The sequence below is a fragment of the Perna viridis genome, chromosome 6 (assembly GCF_037379345.1).
Source record: "Perna viridis isolate PV_CMFRI_1.1 ecotype Kerala chromosome 6, ASM3737934v1, whole genome shotgun sequence".
NCBI lineage: Eukaryota > Metazoa > Mollusca > Bivalvia > Mytilida > Mytilidae > Perna > Perna viridis.
In genome coordinates this window covers 778897-798360 of record NC_142450.1, presented here as the reverse complement: position 1 = coordinate 798360, position 19464 = coordinate 778897, and the positions used below count along the sequence as shown (strand labels likewise).

Here is a 19464-nt window from a genome sequence, read left to right as displayed (position 1 = left end):
CCTCGTTTCATCCAATGTACATGTAACCTTAAACAGACTTATTTTTTTCTTGGCCTTAATTAGTTGGATAATGAAAGACCTGACTGTTTCCAGATATCAAGTATTAAAAATGCACTTGACAAATTTAGATAGTTTTGGATAAATTGGTGAAGTTGTGTGTAAACAGGAATTGTAAATACCTGTACCTCAGCTGAATGTTGAATGTAACTTAAACATCATACATGTATTTTAATCAATAAATGAGCTACAAACTGGTGGAAGCTACATCAATTACTTTATTAAAATGGTTTTTCATGAAAAAATGTGCATTTAAGTGTATGTTACACTAGTTCATTTGTCGGAGGATTATTAAATTTTCTATTAAAAATCCTCCAGCAAAGACCATCTGAAAAAGAACTAGTAAATTTTATGGTGCATATAAATGCAGGAAAAGTTGATGAATGAAGTATTTTTAGCATTCTTTGTTGGAGGTGAGGCTCAAACTGGGGAGTTTTCCGCAAGATGCAGAAGGGTTAAATGTGCATGAACAAAAATAGTTTTTGTCTACAGCCTTCAAATGGAGATAATGGAACACAGGCATTTTATAGGTACCAGTCTTATATTCCATATTCCTTAGCCGATGAAGGTTAAAACCTGGAAGGTATATCAATACATGTAATTAAGTATGCTTAAGAAAAGGGATCTTTTTCATAAACTCAAAATGAAAATGAAAGTAGATGAAGTCTTTTTTTAGTTTGACCTGTGCTGGTGTGCCTAAGTTCAGGCAATAATTATTCAGTGATCACTTTAAGAGGGGCCAATGCATGGGGCAGTAGCCTATTTTTTCTTGTAAAAAAATGCATCATTCATATTAATGGAGGATTGTAATATTTGAAATCACCGATTTCATTTCACAAGAATTTATATGGGAAAATTCAAAGTTCATCTCAGGAAAATTTTATCTATTTGAAAAAGAATATGAAAATTGAAGGTTACTCTAGAATTCTATGGGAAAACCAATACAAGATTGAAACCATTTGAGATTTATCATCAGAATGATTATTGATGCCTGATGCATGTAAAGGGAAATAATCCAACTTAAAAAAACTTAAGGGCATCTCCAAAATCTTTCTTAACTCAAGAAAACAATATCTTGTAGATACTAAGAAAAAAGCCAACAATGTTAAGTCTTGTTAAAAATGGAAAAATATAGAACCCTTGGAAAAATGTCCACTATGCCAATATGGTATGATCATATTTGTGAGCAGCTATTATAATCAAAGTACTGAAGTACTGAGCCAATGAAGCCTTCATAGTTTGCTCTGTTTCTTCCTGCACAATCACATTTCTAATCATAAAAAAAGGATTGTAATATTTTAAACTAGAGAAATTAATATTTTTACCATTCTTTCTTCAGTTGTTTTTTTCAAAGACCGTTTATTAGCTGAGCAGCCATGACTTCTTGAGTTGACAAGACATGTGGGGGAAAATGATCCACAACCTCTTCTTACTTTTCACAGACTTTTGACAATACACATTTAAAAATATACATGTTAATTCACTCTTCCATGCTTTTTTTGCTTTTTTATATCACTTCAGTGCATAGCTTTTGCTTCTACTTATCATAAAATTGAAGCAAATATTTATACAGCTCCAAGTTCTCCCTTAGTCATACGTGGACAAAGACTCCTTAGTTAAACCACTTTTGAATCCTGTGTGTCTGTGTCAAAGCATGTAAATTTGCCATTTTTTGCTGTCTAATTACTTTCAAAGTGAACTATGACCATACAATCAGACCAGAGTATCAACATAGTAGTTCACCCAAAACCAAGGTTCTTTCACCTTTACTAAATAGAGTTTCTAATAGGGTAATAAAATGGAGCAGTCCTGAGAGATGCAAAAAGAGTATTCAAGACTGTGATAGAAACAATCTATATTTTCATGTCATTCAAACAACTAGTATCTTACAGTACCATTGGACCCCATACATTTGTTTAATGACTAAATCAGATAACTAGCAAGTCCCATCCCTACTAAATGCAATGCTGTCAAAATATTCTAAATAAACAGAAACTGAAGACTTGGTAAAAATGACATTTTTACTATCTATTCTAAACTTGGACAAAAACAAGGACGTTACACAGTTTCAACATGTGTTGTTAATTGTAAATATGTGTATATGTATTAAGATTACAAACAATGATGTGAATACATCAATTGAAACTAGTTTTTTGTACTGTTTACAAGTAACACACTGTAAACAAGTCTTACCTTTAAAAAAAAGATAGCCAACAGAGTAAAATTTGTTCTTTTACTTAACATTGTCTACATTTCATTCTGGAAATAACTGCGTCGGAAAAAGAATACATGTTACAAGTATTTGTTGGTACATACAATGTATGTAGACCATGCAATACCTATACTTAAACTGTTGCTGCATAATTGTAAACTGATCCAAAAAGTTCAAACATTTGACATGATGCTTGTCTGTTAAGATGCATGCGGGGTGACGCGAAAGTACTGTACTAACGAGTTGATTGGCAGAAAAAAAGGATTCATTTTCCCTTCAATATTAAAATATATAAAACTTTTGTCTTTCAAATACTATTTTCAGCTATTTTAAGTCTACATCTAAAAATAGTCAGGCAAATTAAAGAATGTATCTAGATTTGTCATGATGCTGAACTGGAGAAATCCAAGATGGCAGGATGATGCGAGGGTACTAGTGGGGGCTACAGATACAGAAAAAAATATCCATTCTTTACCTTAAGATAATCAAAACTTGTTCGCAAAAAGTATCTGTAGTGAGAGAATTGTGTCTACATTAGGGAGTGCTTTTGTGCAGTAACCCACCTTATTTATTCAACTATTTCCCATTTGTCGTCCCCTTCAGCTTCAGGAACTTTTCTTCTAAGGTCATGTGAGATATTCATACGCATGAGATGGCCGGTGACTGTAACAATATTTCACCACATTATCAACAGTCCGAAGAAACAAGTCATTAAATAGTGCATAAATATTACACTGATTTCTAAATAAATGCAAAATTTCCTTTGCATGTTGTTTGATTAACTATTAATTTCTTGGTTATTTTTACTCCTTTCCATTTCATGTTTCACTCTTTTCCATTTATAATGGTATTGATCGCGGATGCATGTGAGTGGTACCGCAAATTATGATATTTAGTAAGATTTTCATGTGATGCCTAGGTCAATTTCAGCCACTGTCGTGGCTTCACTGACAAAAATGATACTTTTAACAAGGTATTATTTGAATTCAGAATTATTTTGCAGTTTAGAAAATGGATAAAAAAAATAATTTGTGAAGCTAACCGTTCTACTAAGGGGGTTAGTCATGCCAGCATGTCTAAGGGATAAGGGGGTTAGTCATGTCAGCATGTCTAAGGGATAAGGGGGTTAGTCATGTCAGCATGTCTAAGGGATAAGGGGGTTAGTCATGCCAGCATGTCTAAGGGATAAGGTCAAGGAAAACTTACTAACCCCCTTAGTCATGATGGTATGACTGATCCTCTTAGTAGGGATCAATTTTATGTATTATTTTTTTTTACTTTTTTCTTAAATTCAAAATAATTACAAATTCAAATAATGCCTTGCTTTTTTGTCTTTTTACAGGAAATCTGTGTGATTTAGATAAAAATGAGAAAAGATGGCTTCTTATTGGAGTAATTCTACACACAATACTAGCACCTGTCTTACGGAAATATGTAGCTGAAAGTCTGAACCAACTCTATGAGACTCTAAAGAAAAGCAGTAGCATTGACTGTCAGAGGAATCCAAATCAGTTGAGAAGCTACCTGTCAACATTCCTAAATTATGAAGCCATTAACAATAATGAAGCGCTTGGACTGAAACTGCAGAATAAATTTGACTACTGTGTTAAGAACCCTGTCGACTTGTCTAAACTCTTCCTCAAGACACACATGGCTCACTATAATAATTTTGATGAAAGCTGTGACTCTTTTGCTTTGCTTGAGATCATCATTGGCACATGTTCTTCTTCTGGTCGAGACTCTGCAAAAAAGGTTTGTAGAAGCTAATGGATCTTTAGGGAAAAGTTAAGATCTCCAGTCTTGATGATGACAAATTTGGGTATAATTCTTCTAAATTGGCACATTATTTTATACAATGGCTGTTTCAAATTGAATCACACTCTCTAAGTTTAACCTGTGTCATCAATGGTGACAGTAGGTCTAGTAACTGCTTTACTCTGTCTGTGTGTCACATTAATTGGTACTCTATTTGTGTATTCTGTAACTCAACAAGCATTCAGATTTTGCGCAGTGATTGTATGCATAAGGAAGATGTGCACCTCCTATTGTAAAACATTTTTTCTACACTGGTCAGGCATTGGTCTAAGGTGACACTGGTCAGGCATTGGTCTAAGGTGACACTGGTCAGGGATTGGTCTAAGGTGACACTGGTCAGGGATTGGTCTAAAGTGACACTGGTCAGGTATTGGTCTAAGGTGACACTGGTCAGGTATTGGTCTAAGGTGACACTGGTCAGGTATTGGTCTAAGGTGACACTGGTCAGGCATTGGTCTAAGGTGACACTGGTCAGGTATTGGTCTAAGGTGACACTGGTCAGGCATTGGTCTAAGGTGACACTGGTCAGAAAAGGTATCAAATAAACTTATTCATTTCTTAACTGTTAAAAAAAGGGAATATTTACTTAAGCTACATCCTTAAAAATAAAGGGCCATGTGGGCTATTGCCATCATTTGGTGTCAGTCGTTGTCGTTAACAGTTTTCAAACTCTTCTCCTCTAAAACTATTCAAACGATCAGAACCAAATTTCTTATGAATGTTCTTTAGGGTATTGTGCGTAGAACTATTGTTGATTTTTGATCTATTGAAAAAATATGGTGGTCTTTACTAAAAATAGAACGGCCAGATAGAAGTTTTTTGCATGTATCTCCTAATTACTGCAAGTTTAGCCAAATTCTGACATAGGGTTAAAGTGTTCAGCATGGTGAGATCTATCTTTGGTCATATTTTCTTTTTAATCTGTTAAGTAATGAAGTTATTGCCCTTTTTCAACTTTTTTTTTGTTCTTTTTAAATAATGTTTTAAATAGGGATTTTTGATTCACTAAAAACATGGCTGCTGTTGCTAAAAATAGACCATAAGGGTCAGACAAAAGTTTTCTGCAAACATCTCTAAAACGGTATTTATAGCTAAATTCTGACTTACGGGTGAAAATGTTCAACATGATAAGGTCTATGTGTGGTCAAATTTTCATGTAAATCTTATAAGTCATCTTGGAGTAATTGCCCATTTTGAAGTTTTTTTGCTACTTTTAATTTTTTTTTTTTCAAAAATCTTGTCCTCTGACATGCTTGCAGGATAACTTAATGTAAATGTATACCCATCTATAGGTCAAGGATGAAATACGGAACCCATGGGCACACTTTGACTTTACAAAGTGGGATGAAACAAAGTATACAGAGAGTTTTAAGCTAATGAAGGAGCTTGTTGAAAGTCTTAGACAACAAAACCAGGAGGAGATAACTGATCAACTTGAAAAATGGAAGCAGAATGGTAAGATATCCAGGAACATACTCATTCAAAAGAAGATAATTTTCAGAAAAATTTTCTAAAGAAATGCATAAAGTACTTAAAATGAATATCATGTTTTCACTGGTCCGATTTTCCTCTGACCGTGCAACCCTCCTCTTTTTTATATGGATATTGATATGTCGGGTTACCCGACATATCAATATCCAAATAAAAAAGAGGAGGGTTGCAGGGTCAGAGGAAATTCAGGCTTATGTTTTTTACTTCCTCTCACCAAGTGGGTGGTACATGTATATTGGAATCCCGTAGTAAGTGTCGGGTCCAACAACAAAGAAATGTGTTGAAGATTCAGGTACAGTTGATAATTAAGTAATATTGTTCATATTACTGAACTTGATAAACTTGTTGGGTAATTGTACCTCATATTTTACCTCTAGGTGTCATTACACTAAAAGAGGATTGACCTTGATATTTTGGGATTGTGACATGAACAATTTTTTTTCAAAGAGGCGAAAATAAGCAATTCACGATATCCTGACAAAAGCTTGATACATTGTGAAGGGATTGTACTACAACATGTCATACCACAAAAGGAAGATTGGGATTGATTTTGGTTGGTACTCAATCCTTTGAGTAATTATTGCCAAAAAAAGAATGCCAAATTAATGCTGTATGGCGAAGTTGTCAATGTTGGCATTGTCTGGGGAATCTTTGTTTCTGTGCAGTAACTTACATTGGGATTGACCAATTATTGTTATGATATTTCAATTTGATAATTCTTACCACTTAAGGAAGGCTTCTATTCAATTTAGAGTTTGCGGCCCCTAACGTTTTAAAATAAAGCCCCAAAAACCTAAAAATAGGTATTTTATTAAAACCCATGATGCATGTAGAATGTTTGTTTTTCTTCCGTCCCTAGCTGCATTCAGATATCTCTAACAGTTTTTGAGATATAAGGGCTCAAAAGGAACACGCCCAAAAAAATTGACTTTTTAGCTCTGTAACCTGGCCGAAGGCCATGTGAGCTATTGCCATGACTTTGAGTCCGTCCTGGATAACAATTTTTTCAAAATTGTTGACCTCTGACATTACTTGACTAATTTGAACCAAATTTAATACATGTAAGAATGTTCCTTAGGATATTCTATGAACATCTGAAGTGAGGATTTTTTATCCATCGAAGATGGCCGCTGTTTCTAAAATAGAATAAAGGGGTCAGTCAGAAGTTTTCCTCTTACATCTCCAAAACCGTTAGTTTTAGCCAAATTCTTTCAATAATGGCCGAAGTTATCCTTTTTATAAGGTATACCCATTATAAAATCTGCATTGGATCAAAGTTGTTGGACAACTCCTTATAAGAGTTAGTGCCCTTGAAAGGTGAAAAGTTACATTTTTTACAGTTTTCAACCAATATCTCGAAAACTATGATAGATATAAAAAAAAATTTCAATGAATGAAATGATCCATATGATAAGGCAGACAAACGTTTGCAGGAATCAAAAGGTCGGAAGACTCCTTGTCTGAGTTATTGCCCTTTTCAGTCAATATCTAAAAACTTTAATTTGATGATAAGATTCTTATGGTAAGTGCTACCAAAGTCTTCTTTGAGTCAAAATTATAGGACAACTCCATGACAAGCAAAAATTTAACCATGTGGGCAGTTCAGGCTCCTGGGAATGTCCTGTTTATATTTGGTATGATTTAGAAAATTTTTAATTCAATTGAACAAATTGTGCATTATTGTGTCAAAAACATTTGTTGTGTCCATAATGAATTGTAAGTCTACATGCTTTACTGTGTTAAAAACTTATATTGTGTCCACACTTGCCCAAACTGTTCAGGGTTTGCCCATGGTGGTTATATTATGTCACGCTCAGCGAAGCTTTTTATAGAAGATTGTTACTTTAATCGTGTAGGCATTAATGGAGCCAAAAAACAAGCAGGTTTTATTAAGTTTGGACAACAACTTGATGATTTCTGTGATATTGTACCATACTTGCCTGGGATTGAGTTGTATCTATTTAAGATGCTGTCTATCTGACTAGCTGATGCATGGCACGCCACATTACATTTCTTGTAAGCATCACATCTCCTAAATCTCTTGAAGGATTTTAATGAAATTCCACAGGAAGTTTAATTGAAATTGAGAAAGTTGCTTGAGAATGATGACCCGTTAAAAATTTTCTTAGAAATTCAAAAATTTATTAATAAGGAGGTACTGTATGTAACATACAAAGATTGTAATATTGATGTGAAATAATTTTTTATGTCTCTTTAGGAATAAAGTTCATTGAAGGGTCCACACCTGAGTTAGTTGTCCTTGAAGAAATTCAGAAACAAATCCAAGCTGTTCTTAATTGTATTGAAGTAATAGCATTTGACACCCCTGCAGAGATTCCTAAGTTGAAAGGAAAGTTGACTGAGGCTACACAGATACTATCTGACCATACAAAAAGAATTAAACAACTGGAAGAAGTAAGGATGTCTAGAATATTGAATGTACTAAAATCATAATCATGCCTGAGGTGTTAATATATGTATAGGTAGATGTTTAATATTTGCCAAATGAAGTCAGAGATGTTACAATTTGAGTTCTTAGAACTGTCGGAAATAGCTATTATATTTTTCAAAGTATTTCTTTCTGCCTTGATAGAGATTGTTTTGTCCTACCAGTACACTTGTCTGTCTGTCTGTCTCACAGTTAGTCAGTGAAACTCTTCCTAAACTGTTCAACAGATTATCATGAAATGTGATAGGTAGTAATGATACCAAATGCAATTGTGCATATTTCTGGAAGTGTTGTTTCTTCAGTTTTGTTGGAGTTATACCCCTTTCATGCCATGTCAAACATCTAATCACAATCTTTATCAAGTTTGAATGTTATGTCTATACCAAAGGCCATGTGAGCTATTGCTGTCACTTGGCATTCGTCTTAGATGTCATTAACAATTTTTAGCTCACCTAGCCAAAGGCTGTGTGAGCTATTGCAATCACTTGGCGTCCATTGTCGTTGTCGTCGTCGTCGTTAACAATTATACAAAACTCTCCTCCTCTGAAACTACTTGACTGATTAGAACCAAACATGATGTAAATGTTTCTTGGGGTATCCTGCATAGAACTGATGTAGGGATTTTTGATTCGTCGAAAAACATGGCCGCAGTTACTAATAATAGAACATGGGGTCAGACTAGTTTTTCGCATATATCTCAAAACTGTTAGGTTTAGCCAAGTTCTTTCAATTGCTGAAATGATCCTTATGATAAGTCCTACCAAGTCTTCTTGATTCAAAATTGTTGGACATCTCCAATTTTAATTTATTACCCTTGAAAGACAAATTTGAACCAGGTGAGCAATTCAGGCTCCTGGGAGCCTCTTGTTCAAAACTCTTCTTCTCTGACACTACCTGACCAATTGAAACCAAATTTGTAACAAATGTTCTTTGGTGTATCCTGCATAGAACTGATGTGGAGATTTTTGATCTGTTGAAAAACATGGCCCCTGAAACTAAAAATAGAGCGTAGGGGTCAGACAGTAGTTTTTAGCATATATCTCCAAAACTAGTAAGTTAACTAAATTTTGATGTTTAGCATGATGAGATCTATCTATGGTCAAATTTTCATTTTAATCTCATGAGCAATGTTGGAGTTATTGCCCTTTTTGACTTTTTTTGGCTATTTTTAATGTTATTTCTTTAAAAAATCTTCTCCTCTGACACTACTTGACCAATTGGTTCAAACTTGGTATGAATGTTCCTTGGGGTATCTTGCATAGAATTGTGTGGGCATTTTTGATCCATTGAAAAGCATGGCCGCTGTTACTAAAAATAGAACATAGGGGTCAGACACTTGTTTTTCACGTAACTGTTTGGTTTAGCTAAATTCTGTCATGGGGAAAGGTGTTCAGCATGATGAGATCTGTCTGGTCAAATTTTCCTTTTAATTTGTTGAGCCATGTGGGAGTTATTGCCCTTTTTCAACATTTTTTGCTGTTTTTAATGATATTTCTTTCAAAAATCTTCTCCTCTGAAACTACTTGATCAACTGGAACTAAACTGAGGACAAATCTTGGTATCCTGCATAGAACCTATGTGGGGATTTTTGATCTGTCAAAAAACAAGGCCGTTGTTACTAAAATTAGAACATAGGAGTCAGACAGTATTTTTTCACATATATCTCCAAAACCATAGGTTTAGCCAAATTCTTTCAATTGCAGAAATGATCTTCATTATATCAGGGATAAATGTTGTCAGAAGACTCAATGTAAGAGTTATTGTCCTTGAAAGGTGAAAAATGACTTTTTTACAGTTTTCAGCCAATATCTGCTCCCAGTTTTCAGTGGAGTCCAAGTTGCTCAGTTACTTTTGTTACTTTGTATGTATTATTTTGGTAACTTAATGTTCTTTGTTGTGTGTGTCTGTATTCTGTGTTTGGTCTTTGTCCCTGGATTACTTTCTTTTGATTTCCGCTAGAACCTTAGATCCCTTGATTACTGTTGAAAACTATGATAGATAGAATGAAGCTTTCAGTTCCTGAAATGATCGTTATGATAAGTCCTGTGGGGAACAAAGACGACTCCTTGATAGAGTTATTGTGATTTAAAATCCATGAATATAGATATGGCTGCCTATACTAAATACGGAATATAGGGGTCGGAAACAGTTTTTTTTTAAAATAATTCAAAAACTATTGCTTCTAGCAAAATTCTGGTTCAAGTCAAGAAAATGCTATTAAAAGCATTTCCTGCATTTGAAAATTCAGTTAATTTTAACTTTGCCTGTCTCATTCCTCAATTTTTTCAAATAAGCAAATGGCTAACCAGGTGATTGACTCAGGCTCTCTTGAGCCTCAAGTTGATCATTTTATAAATCTTATCCCTTTTTTTTTCAGAAATTTCAACATATTCAAGCATCGATCAGGAGACAGGATGAAAGAATTGGTAAGGTTTACATAGTACATGTAACAGTAGGTATCAGTAGTCTATGGACACATTTCTTCTGAAACAGCTTTATTGCTTTAATGTTTAGTGTTGTGTATTATTATGAAGTGAATTTGGGCATCATATTTTTGTTACCTGCCTACTGTGAAAGTACTATTGTTTGTGGAGTACCAATTTGTGTGCTTTTCCTGGGTAGGCCAAACAACAAAATTTGGTCCCCAATGAAATTTGAAATTTCCATTTATGTATTAACTGAAAACCTCAAAATCAAGAATTCAAGAATCCATGAACTTGTGTTTCTTCCCTTATCCATGAAAATTGGAATCCAAGAGTTAAAGTTTATGGGACTGTAGACTGTTTTCTGCACGTTTCAACAATAGAACCCCTTTTGGACACTTGTTTAATGGCTGAATTGTTTCTTATAGTGTTAAGGATTATGTATTGCTACAAATTTTCTTGGAGTTATGGGATGAATATGCTGTGGATGCAACTGTTCTGAAACTTTCAGTATAATGACTGAATCTAAACCATATACATTTACATGTATCATATATCCATTACGCCTGTAATTTTACTCTTTCCACTTGAAATCCAGCATTTTATCTACATATTTTATTAATGTAACCTGCCACTGAAGCAAACAAATATCTACATGTAGCTATTGTATCTTACTTGTTCGTAATCAGTCTGTGTCAAAATTTTGTATTGTGTCATTTTTAAATGCAGATCTGTATCAAATTTGAAACGTCAAGTGTCAAACTACTATTCAGGGTTCAATTGCTTTGGTCATATTGGGCTGCAAGTTTGCATTCACTGATTTTCATTTTGAAGAGTTCTTATACATGTATTGAAAATTCCGTCTCACTTTTTAGACAAGGATATTACCATCAGAAGCCATATTAATTCACTCTTCACACCCATTGATGAGAAAAAATGTTTTTTGTGGGGTTAAAATAAAGTATGTTAATTCATTCCTAGAATTACATGAGAATAATGGTGAACTAGCTTGCAAAATTTCATTTTTAAAAATGAAAATCAAAAAATCAATCTGAAAATGTAGGTGAGCAATGACAGTCAGCCTTTAGTATGATTTCTCACCTGGGTCTGATTAAAGATTTTATATAACTTTCGGTTTTGAATTCTCATGGTTATTAAATTCTTAATGTTTCATCCTTCAAATTTGATTTTAGCATGACAGGGGTAATTCAGTACTATTTGTGTATTGTGTGACAGGGGTAATTCAGCACTGTTTGTGTATTGTGTGACAGGGGTAATTCAGCACTGTTTGTGTATTGTGTGACAGGGGTAATTCAGCACTATTTGTGTATTGTTTTTATCTTTACTTTCAGATGAACTAGATGATGCTGTCCCTAGGAATATGAAAGGTAAGAGAATATGTATGGCTGAATCAATCAGGTAAAATGTCAGAAATTTTAAAGGTTTAAAGGAACAACATTGAAATAGTAGTATATTATTATATAGTAGTGATTTACTGAATGTTCCCCATGTAAAAATTCATGTTAATTCACACTGTGAAATAAGTTTTGGAATTTCACTCTTGGACTTTCTACCACCAACACAAATATCGATCCCCATTCACTAAATTTGAAATTTATGTTGGAAAAAGCTATGAAAAATGGATAAAATCTACATGATTAATAGGAAAATCAATTAGTTTTCATGAATAATAAAAATATGATCACTCATGCCAAGGAGTAATCAAGGGACCCAAGGTTATAGTGGTAACTAAAAGAATGTAATCCAGGGACAAAGACCAGACGTGGAAAACAGACATACACAACAATGAACATAAAGTAACTAAAATCATACATACAAAGTAACAAAAGCAAATGAGCAACTTGGACTCCACTAAAAACTGGGAGCATGTTATTAAGAGTTAAAAGTTTAAGAGGCTTAGACTCCTGGAGAAAAGATGGGGTCTGACTGGTAAACTTTATATATAAGATTATAGGATGTGCTGAGACACCAAGACATAATGATACTGCACTGACTTGTCAAAAGCTGAAATACATATAGGGCTTAGATCCCTGGGAAAGTACCACTTTCTGCATGGTTACTTTATAACATTGGCATTTACTTATAACAAAATAAAGATGTTTTTAGACAACAAAGTCAGTTACAGTGAATACACAACAATGAACATAAAGTAACTAAAATCATACATACAAAGTAACAAAAGCAAATGAGCAACTTGGACTCCACTAAAAACTGGGAGCATGTTATTAAGAGTTAAAAGTTTAAGAGGCTTAGACTCCTGGAGAAAAGATGGGGTCTGACTGGTAAACTTTATATATAAGATTATAGGATGTGCTGAGACACCAAGACATAATGATACTGCACTGACTTGTCAAAAGCTGAAATACATATAGGGCTTAGATCCCTGGGAAAGTACCACTTTCTGCATGGTTACTTTATAACATTGGCATTTACTTATAACAAAATAAAGATGTTTTTAGACAACAAAGTCAGTTACAGTGAATATATGCTGATATAGGTAAGGACAATGTTTAGACACAGAGAAAATAAGATTAGAGAGTGACAAGGCAATATGGACAGAGACAGTGTTTAGACCATAGGGACAGTGAATATGTTGCGAAAACTGCTATAGTGACCTTTCTAAGATGACAGAGGCAGAAAGAAAGTTAAGACAAATTGGACAAGGACATGCTTTAAAACCTTGGTCAGAGACAACAGTTAGACAACTGGGACAAAGAAAGCACAAAAAAACAATCAGATAATATACATGGACAGCTTTGTCAGAAAGAATGCTTTGACAACAGGATCAGAGATAATGTACAGACACTAGAAACATTAATTACTAGTAGACAACAGCGTTAAAGACAATTTTAAGACATCTGACACAGAGACAGCAGTTAGACCACTGAGGCAAAGGTTAGACAAATGGTGTAGACTATATGGTTAAAAAAGTGGGACAGAGACATTGGTTAGATAGGGTTAGAGACAGTTTTAAGAAACCTGGGACAGAGACATATGTTAGACAACTGGTCCAGAGGCTGTGGTCAGACAATTCGGACAGAGACATGGGTAAAAAAGGTCTGAGACAGTGTTAAAACATCTTAGACAGCAACAAAGCTGAGACACTAGAAACCAGAGGGAAGAAGAAAATTTTAAGCAAATTGGTTAGGGACACTGGTTAGACATCAGAATCAGAACTAATGTTAAAACAACAGAGACTGTTCTTAGACAGATGGGACAGACACTGTGCTAAGACAACTGTGACAGGAAGAGTTGTTAGACAACAGGGTCAGAGACAATATTAAGTCACAGTAGTTAAACAACAGGTTAAGATGTTAAGAGACCTGGGAAAGAAACAGTGGTTGGACAACTAGGACAGAGACAGTGCTTCAGAGACAATGTTATGATATCTGACACAAAGGCAGCGGCTAGACCACTGAGATGAAGGTAAGACAACCAAGACAGAGGCAATGGTTTAACAACTATAACATAGACAGTGGTTAGACAAAAGGGACAGAGATGATGGTTAGGTAACTGGGACAGAGTCAATGGTTCTTTTACTGGAACTCAGACAGTAGTTATACAACTCAGAAACTGACAATGGAGACAATTGAGACAGAGAAAACATTAAGATTACAGTGACAGAGACAATGTTAAGACATCTGAGATAGCGACAGTGGTAAGAGCTAAGGGACAGAGACCAAGGTTGGACAACTGGGACTTAGACAGTGGTTAGGCAATATTTACAGACAATGTCAAGAAGTCTGAGATAGAGACAGTGGTAAATCAACTGGGACAGAAACTTATATAGTTTCAGCAATTTGGACAGAGACCATAATGAAACAACTTGGACAGAGACTGGTTACACAGCTGGGACAGAGAAAATGTCAAGACATCTGAGACAGAGACAATAGTATGACAACTGAGATAGAGACATTTGTATGAACTCTGTGACAGAGACCTAGGTTGGACAACTGGAACTGAGACAGTGGTTAGACAACAGATACAGATAATGTTAAGACCTCTGATACAGAGTCTGTGGTTAGACAACTGGGACATAGACAGTAGTTTGAAAACTTGGACAGAGATAGTGATAAGGTTACTTGGACAGAGACATTGGTAAGGAAAATGGGACAGAGACAGCAGTAAGATTACAGTGACATAAACAGTGTCCAAGACATTTCTGATAAAGACAGCGTTAAGACATTTAGAATAGACAGTGGTTATATAACTGAGACAGAGAAAACATTAAGATTACATTGACAGGAACAATGTCAAGACATCTAAGACAGAGACAGTGTTAAGACATCTGAGATAGTGACAGTGGTAAGAGCTCAGGGACAGAGACCAAGGTTGGACAACTGGGACTTAGACAGTGGTTAAGCAATATTTACAGACAATGTCAAGAAGTCTGAGATAGAGACAATGGTAAGACAACTGGGACAGAGACAATGTCGAGACATCTGAGACAGAGACAATATTATGACAACTGAGATAGAGACATTTGTATGAACTCTGTGACAGAGACCTAGGTTGGACAACTGGAACTGAGACAGTGGTTAGACAACAGTTACAAATAATGTCAAGACCTCTGATACAGAGTCTGTGGTGAGACAACTGGGACATAGACAGTAGTTTGAAAACTTGGACAGAGATATTGGTAAGGAAAATGGGACAGAGACAGCAGTAAGATTACAGTGACATTAACAGTGTCCAAGACATCTCAGACAAAGACAGTGTTAAGACAATTAGAATAGACAGTGGTTATACAACTGAGACAGAGACAGGGATTTCACTACTGGAGAGAGAAACACTGGTTTGACAACTGGGACACTAATAGTGGTCAGACAACTGGGACACTAACAGTGGTCAGACAACTGTAACAAAGGCAGCAGTTAGATTTAAATGAGAGAGTCAATGTCCAAGACATTTTGGGATGGAGACAGTGGTTCAAAGACAATGAAAATACATTTGAAACAGACAGTGGTTAGACAGCTGGAACACTCACACTGGTCAGACAACTTTGATTGAGACTTAGTTAGGTTAGACATCATTACAGAGGCCTTGGTTTCACAACTTTGATAGAGACTCTGATTAAACAACTGGGACAGTTACAGTGGTAAGACAACTAGGACAGAGGCAGCCATTCTACTACCAAAAAGACAGACTGGGGTTCACAACTGGGACAGAGACGGTGGTTAGACAACTTGGACACTCACAGTGGTCAAACAACTTTGACAGACTTAGTAAGGTTACACAAATGTGATAGAGACTAGGTTAGACATCTAGGACAGAGGCTACGGTTTCACAATTTTGAAAGAGGCAATGGTAAGACAAGTGTGGCAGTAACTGTGGTAAGACGACTGGGACAGAAGAAGCAGTTTGACTACAGTGACAGAGACAACATTAAGACATCTAAGACAGAAAGCAGTGGTTAGACAACTTGAACAGAGACAGCATACAGATTACAGTGACAGGGACAATGTCAAGACATCCAGGCATATTGTTAAGAGATTGGAAAGAGATATTTTTAAGAGTTTAGGACAGAGACCTATGTTGGACTGAGACTTTGGTTAGACAACAGTTACAGACAATGTTGATAACTCTGAGACAGTTGGTTAGACAAATTGGACAGATATTTATTTTGAGCAACTTGGAAAGAGACCATGGTTACATAACTTGGGACAGGGACTGTGGTAACATAACTGGGACAGACATAGTAGTGATAAAGTTACTTGGACGGAGACATTGATAAAACAACTTTGACATAGACAGTAGTTAGGTTAGACATCTTGGACAGAGACCGTTGTTTCACAACTTTGACAGAGACAATGGTTAGACAAATGAGACAGGGACAGTGACAAGACAACTGGAACAGAGGCAGCAGTTAGATTACAGTGACATTGACAATGTCAAAGACATCTGAGACAGAGAAAATGAAGAAGACATCTGAAACAGACAGTGGCTAGACAACTGGGACAGAGACAGTGCTTATACAACTGAGATAGAGACAGGTTTCACAACTGGGACAGAGACAGTTGTTAGATAACTGGGACACTCACTGTGGTCAGACAACTTTTACAAAGACCTAGTTTGGCAGAGACCTAGGTTAGACATCTTGGACAGAGACCTTGCTTTTACAACTTTGACAGAGACAATATAAGAACATCTATGACAGAAAACAGTGGTCATGCAACAGTGACAGAGACCTAGGTTAGACATTTATGACAGAAAACAGTGGTTACACAACTGTGACAGAGCTAGCTAGCTAAACCTAGGTTTGACATCTAAGACAGAAAACAGTGGTTACACAACTGTGACAGAGACAGTGTCTGAGTTTTTATGTCTTCTATGTACCTTAAATGGTGAGTTCATAATTTTCTTATTTAGTGGCTGTTCAATGGTTTGATATCATATTTTGAGGTCAATAACAATTTTATTTCTGGATTATGAGACAGTGAATCAGGCTGTCCAGTAACTCATGATTTTCCTTATTATTCCGGATTTTTTCCTGATTTTGAGCAATTCCTGATTTTTTCCTGAATATTCCAGAGAAACTCCTGATTTTGAACCTTTGCACCACAAAAAAAACTTTAAAAATATTTATATGTTTTATACTGTTATAAAACTGAATGTATGTTGTGGAGAAAGATATTGTATATTCAGTTTTAAGTTCACAGTAAATGCAATAACATATTGACCTCTACATAATTTTATTTTGAAATTTGATTTCAGAAAATTACCAAGTACATATCAAAGAATGGATGAAAGAGGAAAAAACATTTACAATTACCAGGGCAACAAAATATGTTACTAGTTTAATCAAAAAGAACAATATTGTTGTAGTTGCTGGAAGTTCTGGTTGTGGAAAGTCTTCAATTATACATCACATTGCATTAGAATTACAAACAAAGGAGGGGTATGATATCATTCCATTTATAAACTGTCCTTCAGATATAATACGATACCGTGATTTGAAGAAAAATCAAGTTTTTGTAATAGATGATATTTGTGGAAAAAATTTCATTAATGAACAAGACTTGCAATTGTGGAAAAAACAGATTGATAAAATTGAGAAACTGTTTCCATCAGAACCAATAAATAAACAAGATTCAGAAAATGTGACCAAAGAAGAAAACCGAGGAATACTGAAAATCCTTGTCTCATGCCGCTTACAAATATTTAAGGATGAAAAATTCAAGTCCCTGGAGATTTTCACCAAACAAGGAGTAGATTTACAATCAGAAGAACATTGTTTACTTTTAGAAGAAAAACATAAAATGATCAAGAAGTACATAGCTAAACCAGAATCAGATTTGCAGGAAATGGATGAAATGTTTGAGAAGTGTTCATACTTTCCCCTGCTTTGTAAGATGTCAAAAGGAAAACAAGTAAAGCAGTTGACTGAACTTTTCTCATCTCCTGTTGAAAGTATAAAGAAGGATATCAAAGACATGATAGAATATAAACATTTTGAGTTCTGTGCCTTGGTATTATGTGTATTGTTTCCTAATGAATTAGATGAAAGATACATAAATCCTAGAACAACACCACAAGATGTTAAAGAGAAAGTAACAGAAATAGTTGCTAATTTTAGAATAGATCTAAAAATAGAACCAGAAAGAAAACAACTTGTTGACACCTTCAATAGACTTGATGGAACATATATCAAGAAAACAGGATCAGTCTACAGTATAGCCCATGATAAACTGTATGATATGGTTGCTGTAACTTGTGGTCAAAAACTTGTAGAACTTTTCATTGAATATTCACCTTCATCATTCATAGCAGAAAGATTCAGACTTTTGTCAGGTCAAAATCTAGAACAAGATGATTGTTTCCTGTATTTATCTGATGATATTGAGAATGTTTATTTTGACAGAATATTTAGAGATCTCAAAGAACAAGATGGAACGTCCTTCTTTTATAATCAACAGTTGAAAGAAAAAAGATATAAAGACAAAGTGATGGGATATATAAAGGAACACACAGATTCATGTAAACAAGTATTCCTTGAGTTGGATGATAAAGGTGTTAAATATAAAGATGATAACATTAGTACACATATACCTATCAGAAGACATTATTACACTAGTACACCAATGATTGAAGCCTCAAGGATTGGTTTTTATGAATTAGTTAAATATCTCATTTCTATAAAATGTAATGTAAACAAAACAGATAGTTCTGGATTGTCACCTTTGTGGTATTGTTGTTGTTATGGTCATGTAAATATTGTAGAACTGTTAATAACAAATGGTGGAAACATTCAAGAGGCTTTGTGTTATGCATGTTGGAATGGTGATATTAATATAGTGAGAATGTGTCTAAAGAGAAATGTTGATGTATCACAGGGTGGTGGTGTGTGGGGACTGACTCCACTGTTTACTGCATGTTCTAGGGGTCATACTGATATTGTCAGATTGTTACTACAGAGTAATGCAGACCCCAGACAGAGAGGTGGTAGGTGGGGTTACACACCTTTAGATGCAGCAAGGAATAATGAAACAATTAAAAACCTTCTAAAGAGTTACATAAAAGATTGATATTCATTCTTCATGTCTCAATAACTACACATGATTTATTTATAATGACCCTTTACTGCGTTTGTTTTAAATATTTGACATGACTTGTGTAAGTTTTTGACCCCTCTTGTGGGGTCTTGTTTTACTCAATTCATCATTCAGCATCAGATAAAAGTGGTATTTTTTAGATTTATGGAAAAAAGTTGTTTTTCAACTTTTTCTGTCCTTCCATAATCACAAAAATGGAACAGACATTTTTTCATGATGGTGTATATTTTTTATATTCAACATTTGACATGACTTGTGGGGTCTTGTTTTAATCATCTTTTTATGCTGAATCAGAAAATTTAATAATTTTTATGATTCGTAGAAAAAAGTTGTTTTTCTAAATTTTCTGGAATGTTCTGTACAGTGGATGTTTTATATTTTGAGTTGATTTTAGTGATTTATTTTTATATTTTAAGTATTTGACCCCTGTTGTGGGGTCTTGGT

At 34.8% G+C, this 19464-nt stretch overlaps 1 protein-coding gene across 5 annotated transcripts in view; it reads left to right on the top strand.

Annotated features, from left to right (window-relative positions):
• LOC148613141 (uncharacterized) overlaps positions 1 to 19076 on the top strand; it is a 37956-nt gene extending 18880 nt beyond the window's left edge. For all 5 annotated transcript variants that reach the window (XM_088586336.1, XM_088586335.1, XM_088586338.1 and 2 more), the window contains 6 exons: positions 3612 to 4021; positions 5377 to 5539; positions 7794 to 7990; positions 10402 to 10450; positions 11800 to 11835; positions 17183 to 19076. In XM_088586336.1, coding sequence (XP_088442462.1) covers positions 3612 to 4021; positions 5377 to 5539; positions 7794 to 7990; positions 10402 to 10450; positions 11800 to 11835; positions 17183 to 18993 — 2666 coding nt within the window. In that variant the 3' untranslated portion in view covers positions 18994 to 19076. The remainder of the gene's footprint in view (positions 1 to 3611; positions 4022 to 5376; positions 5540 to 7793; positions 7991 to 10401; positions 10451 to 11799; positions 11836 to 17182) is intronic.
• Positions 19077 to 19464: the final 388 nt, after the last annotated feature.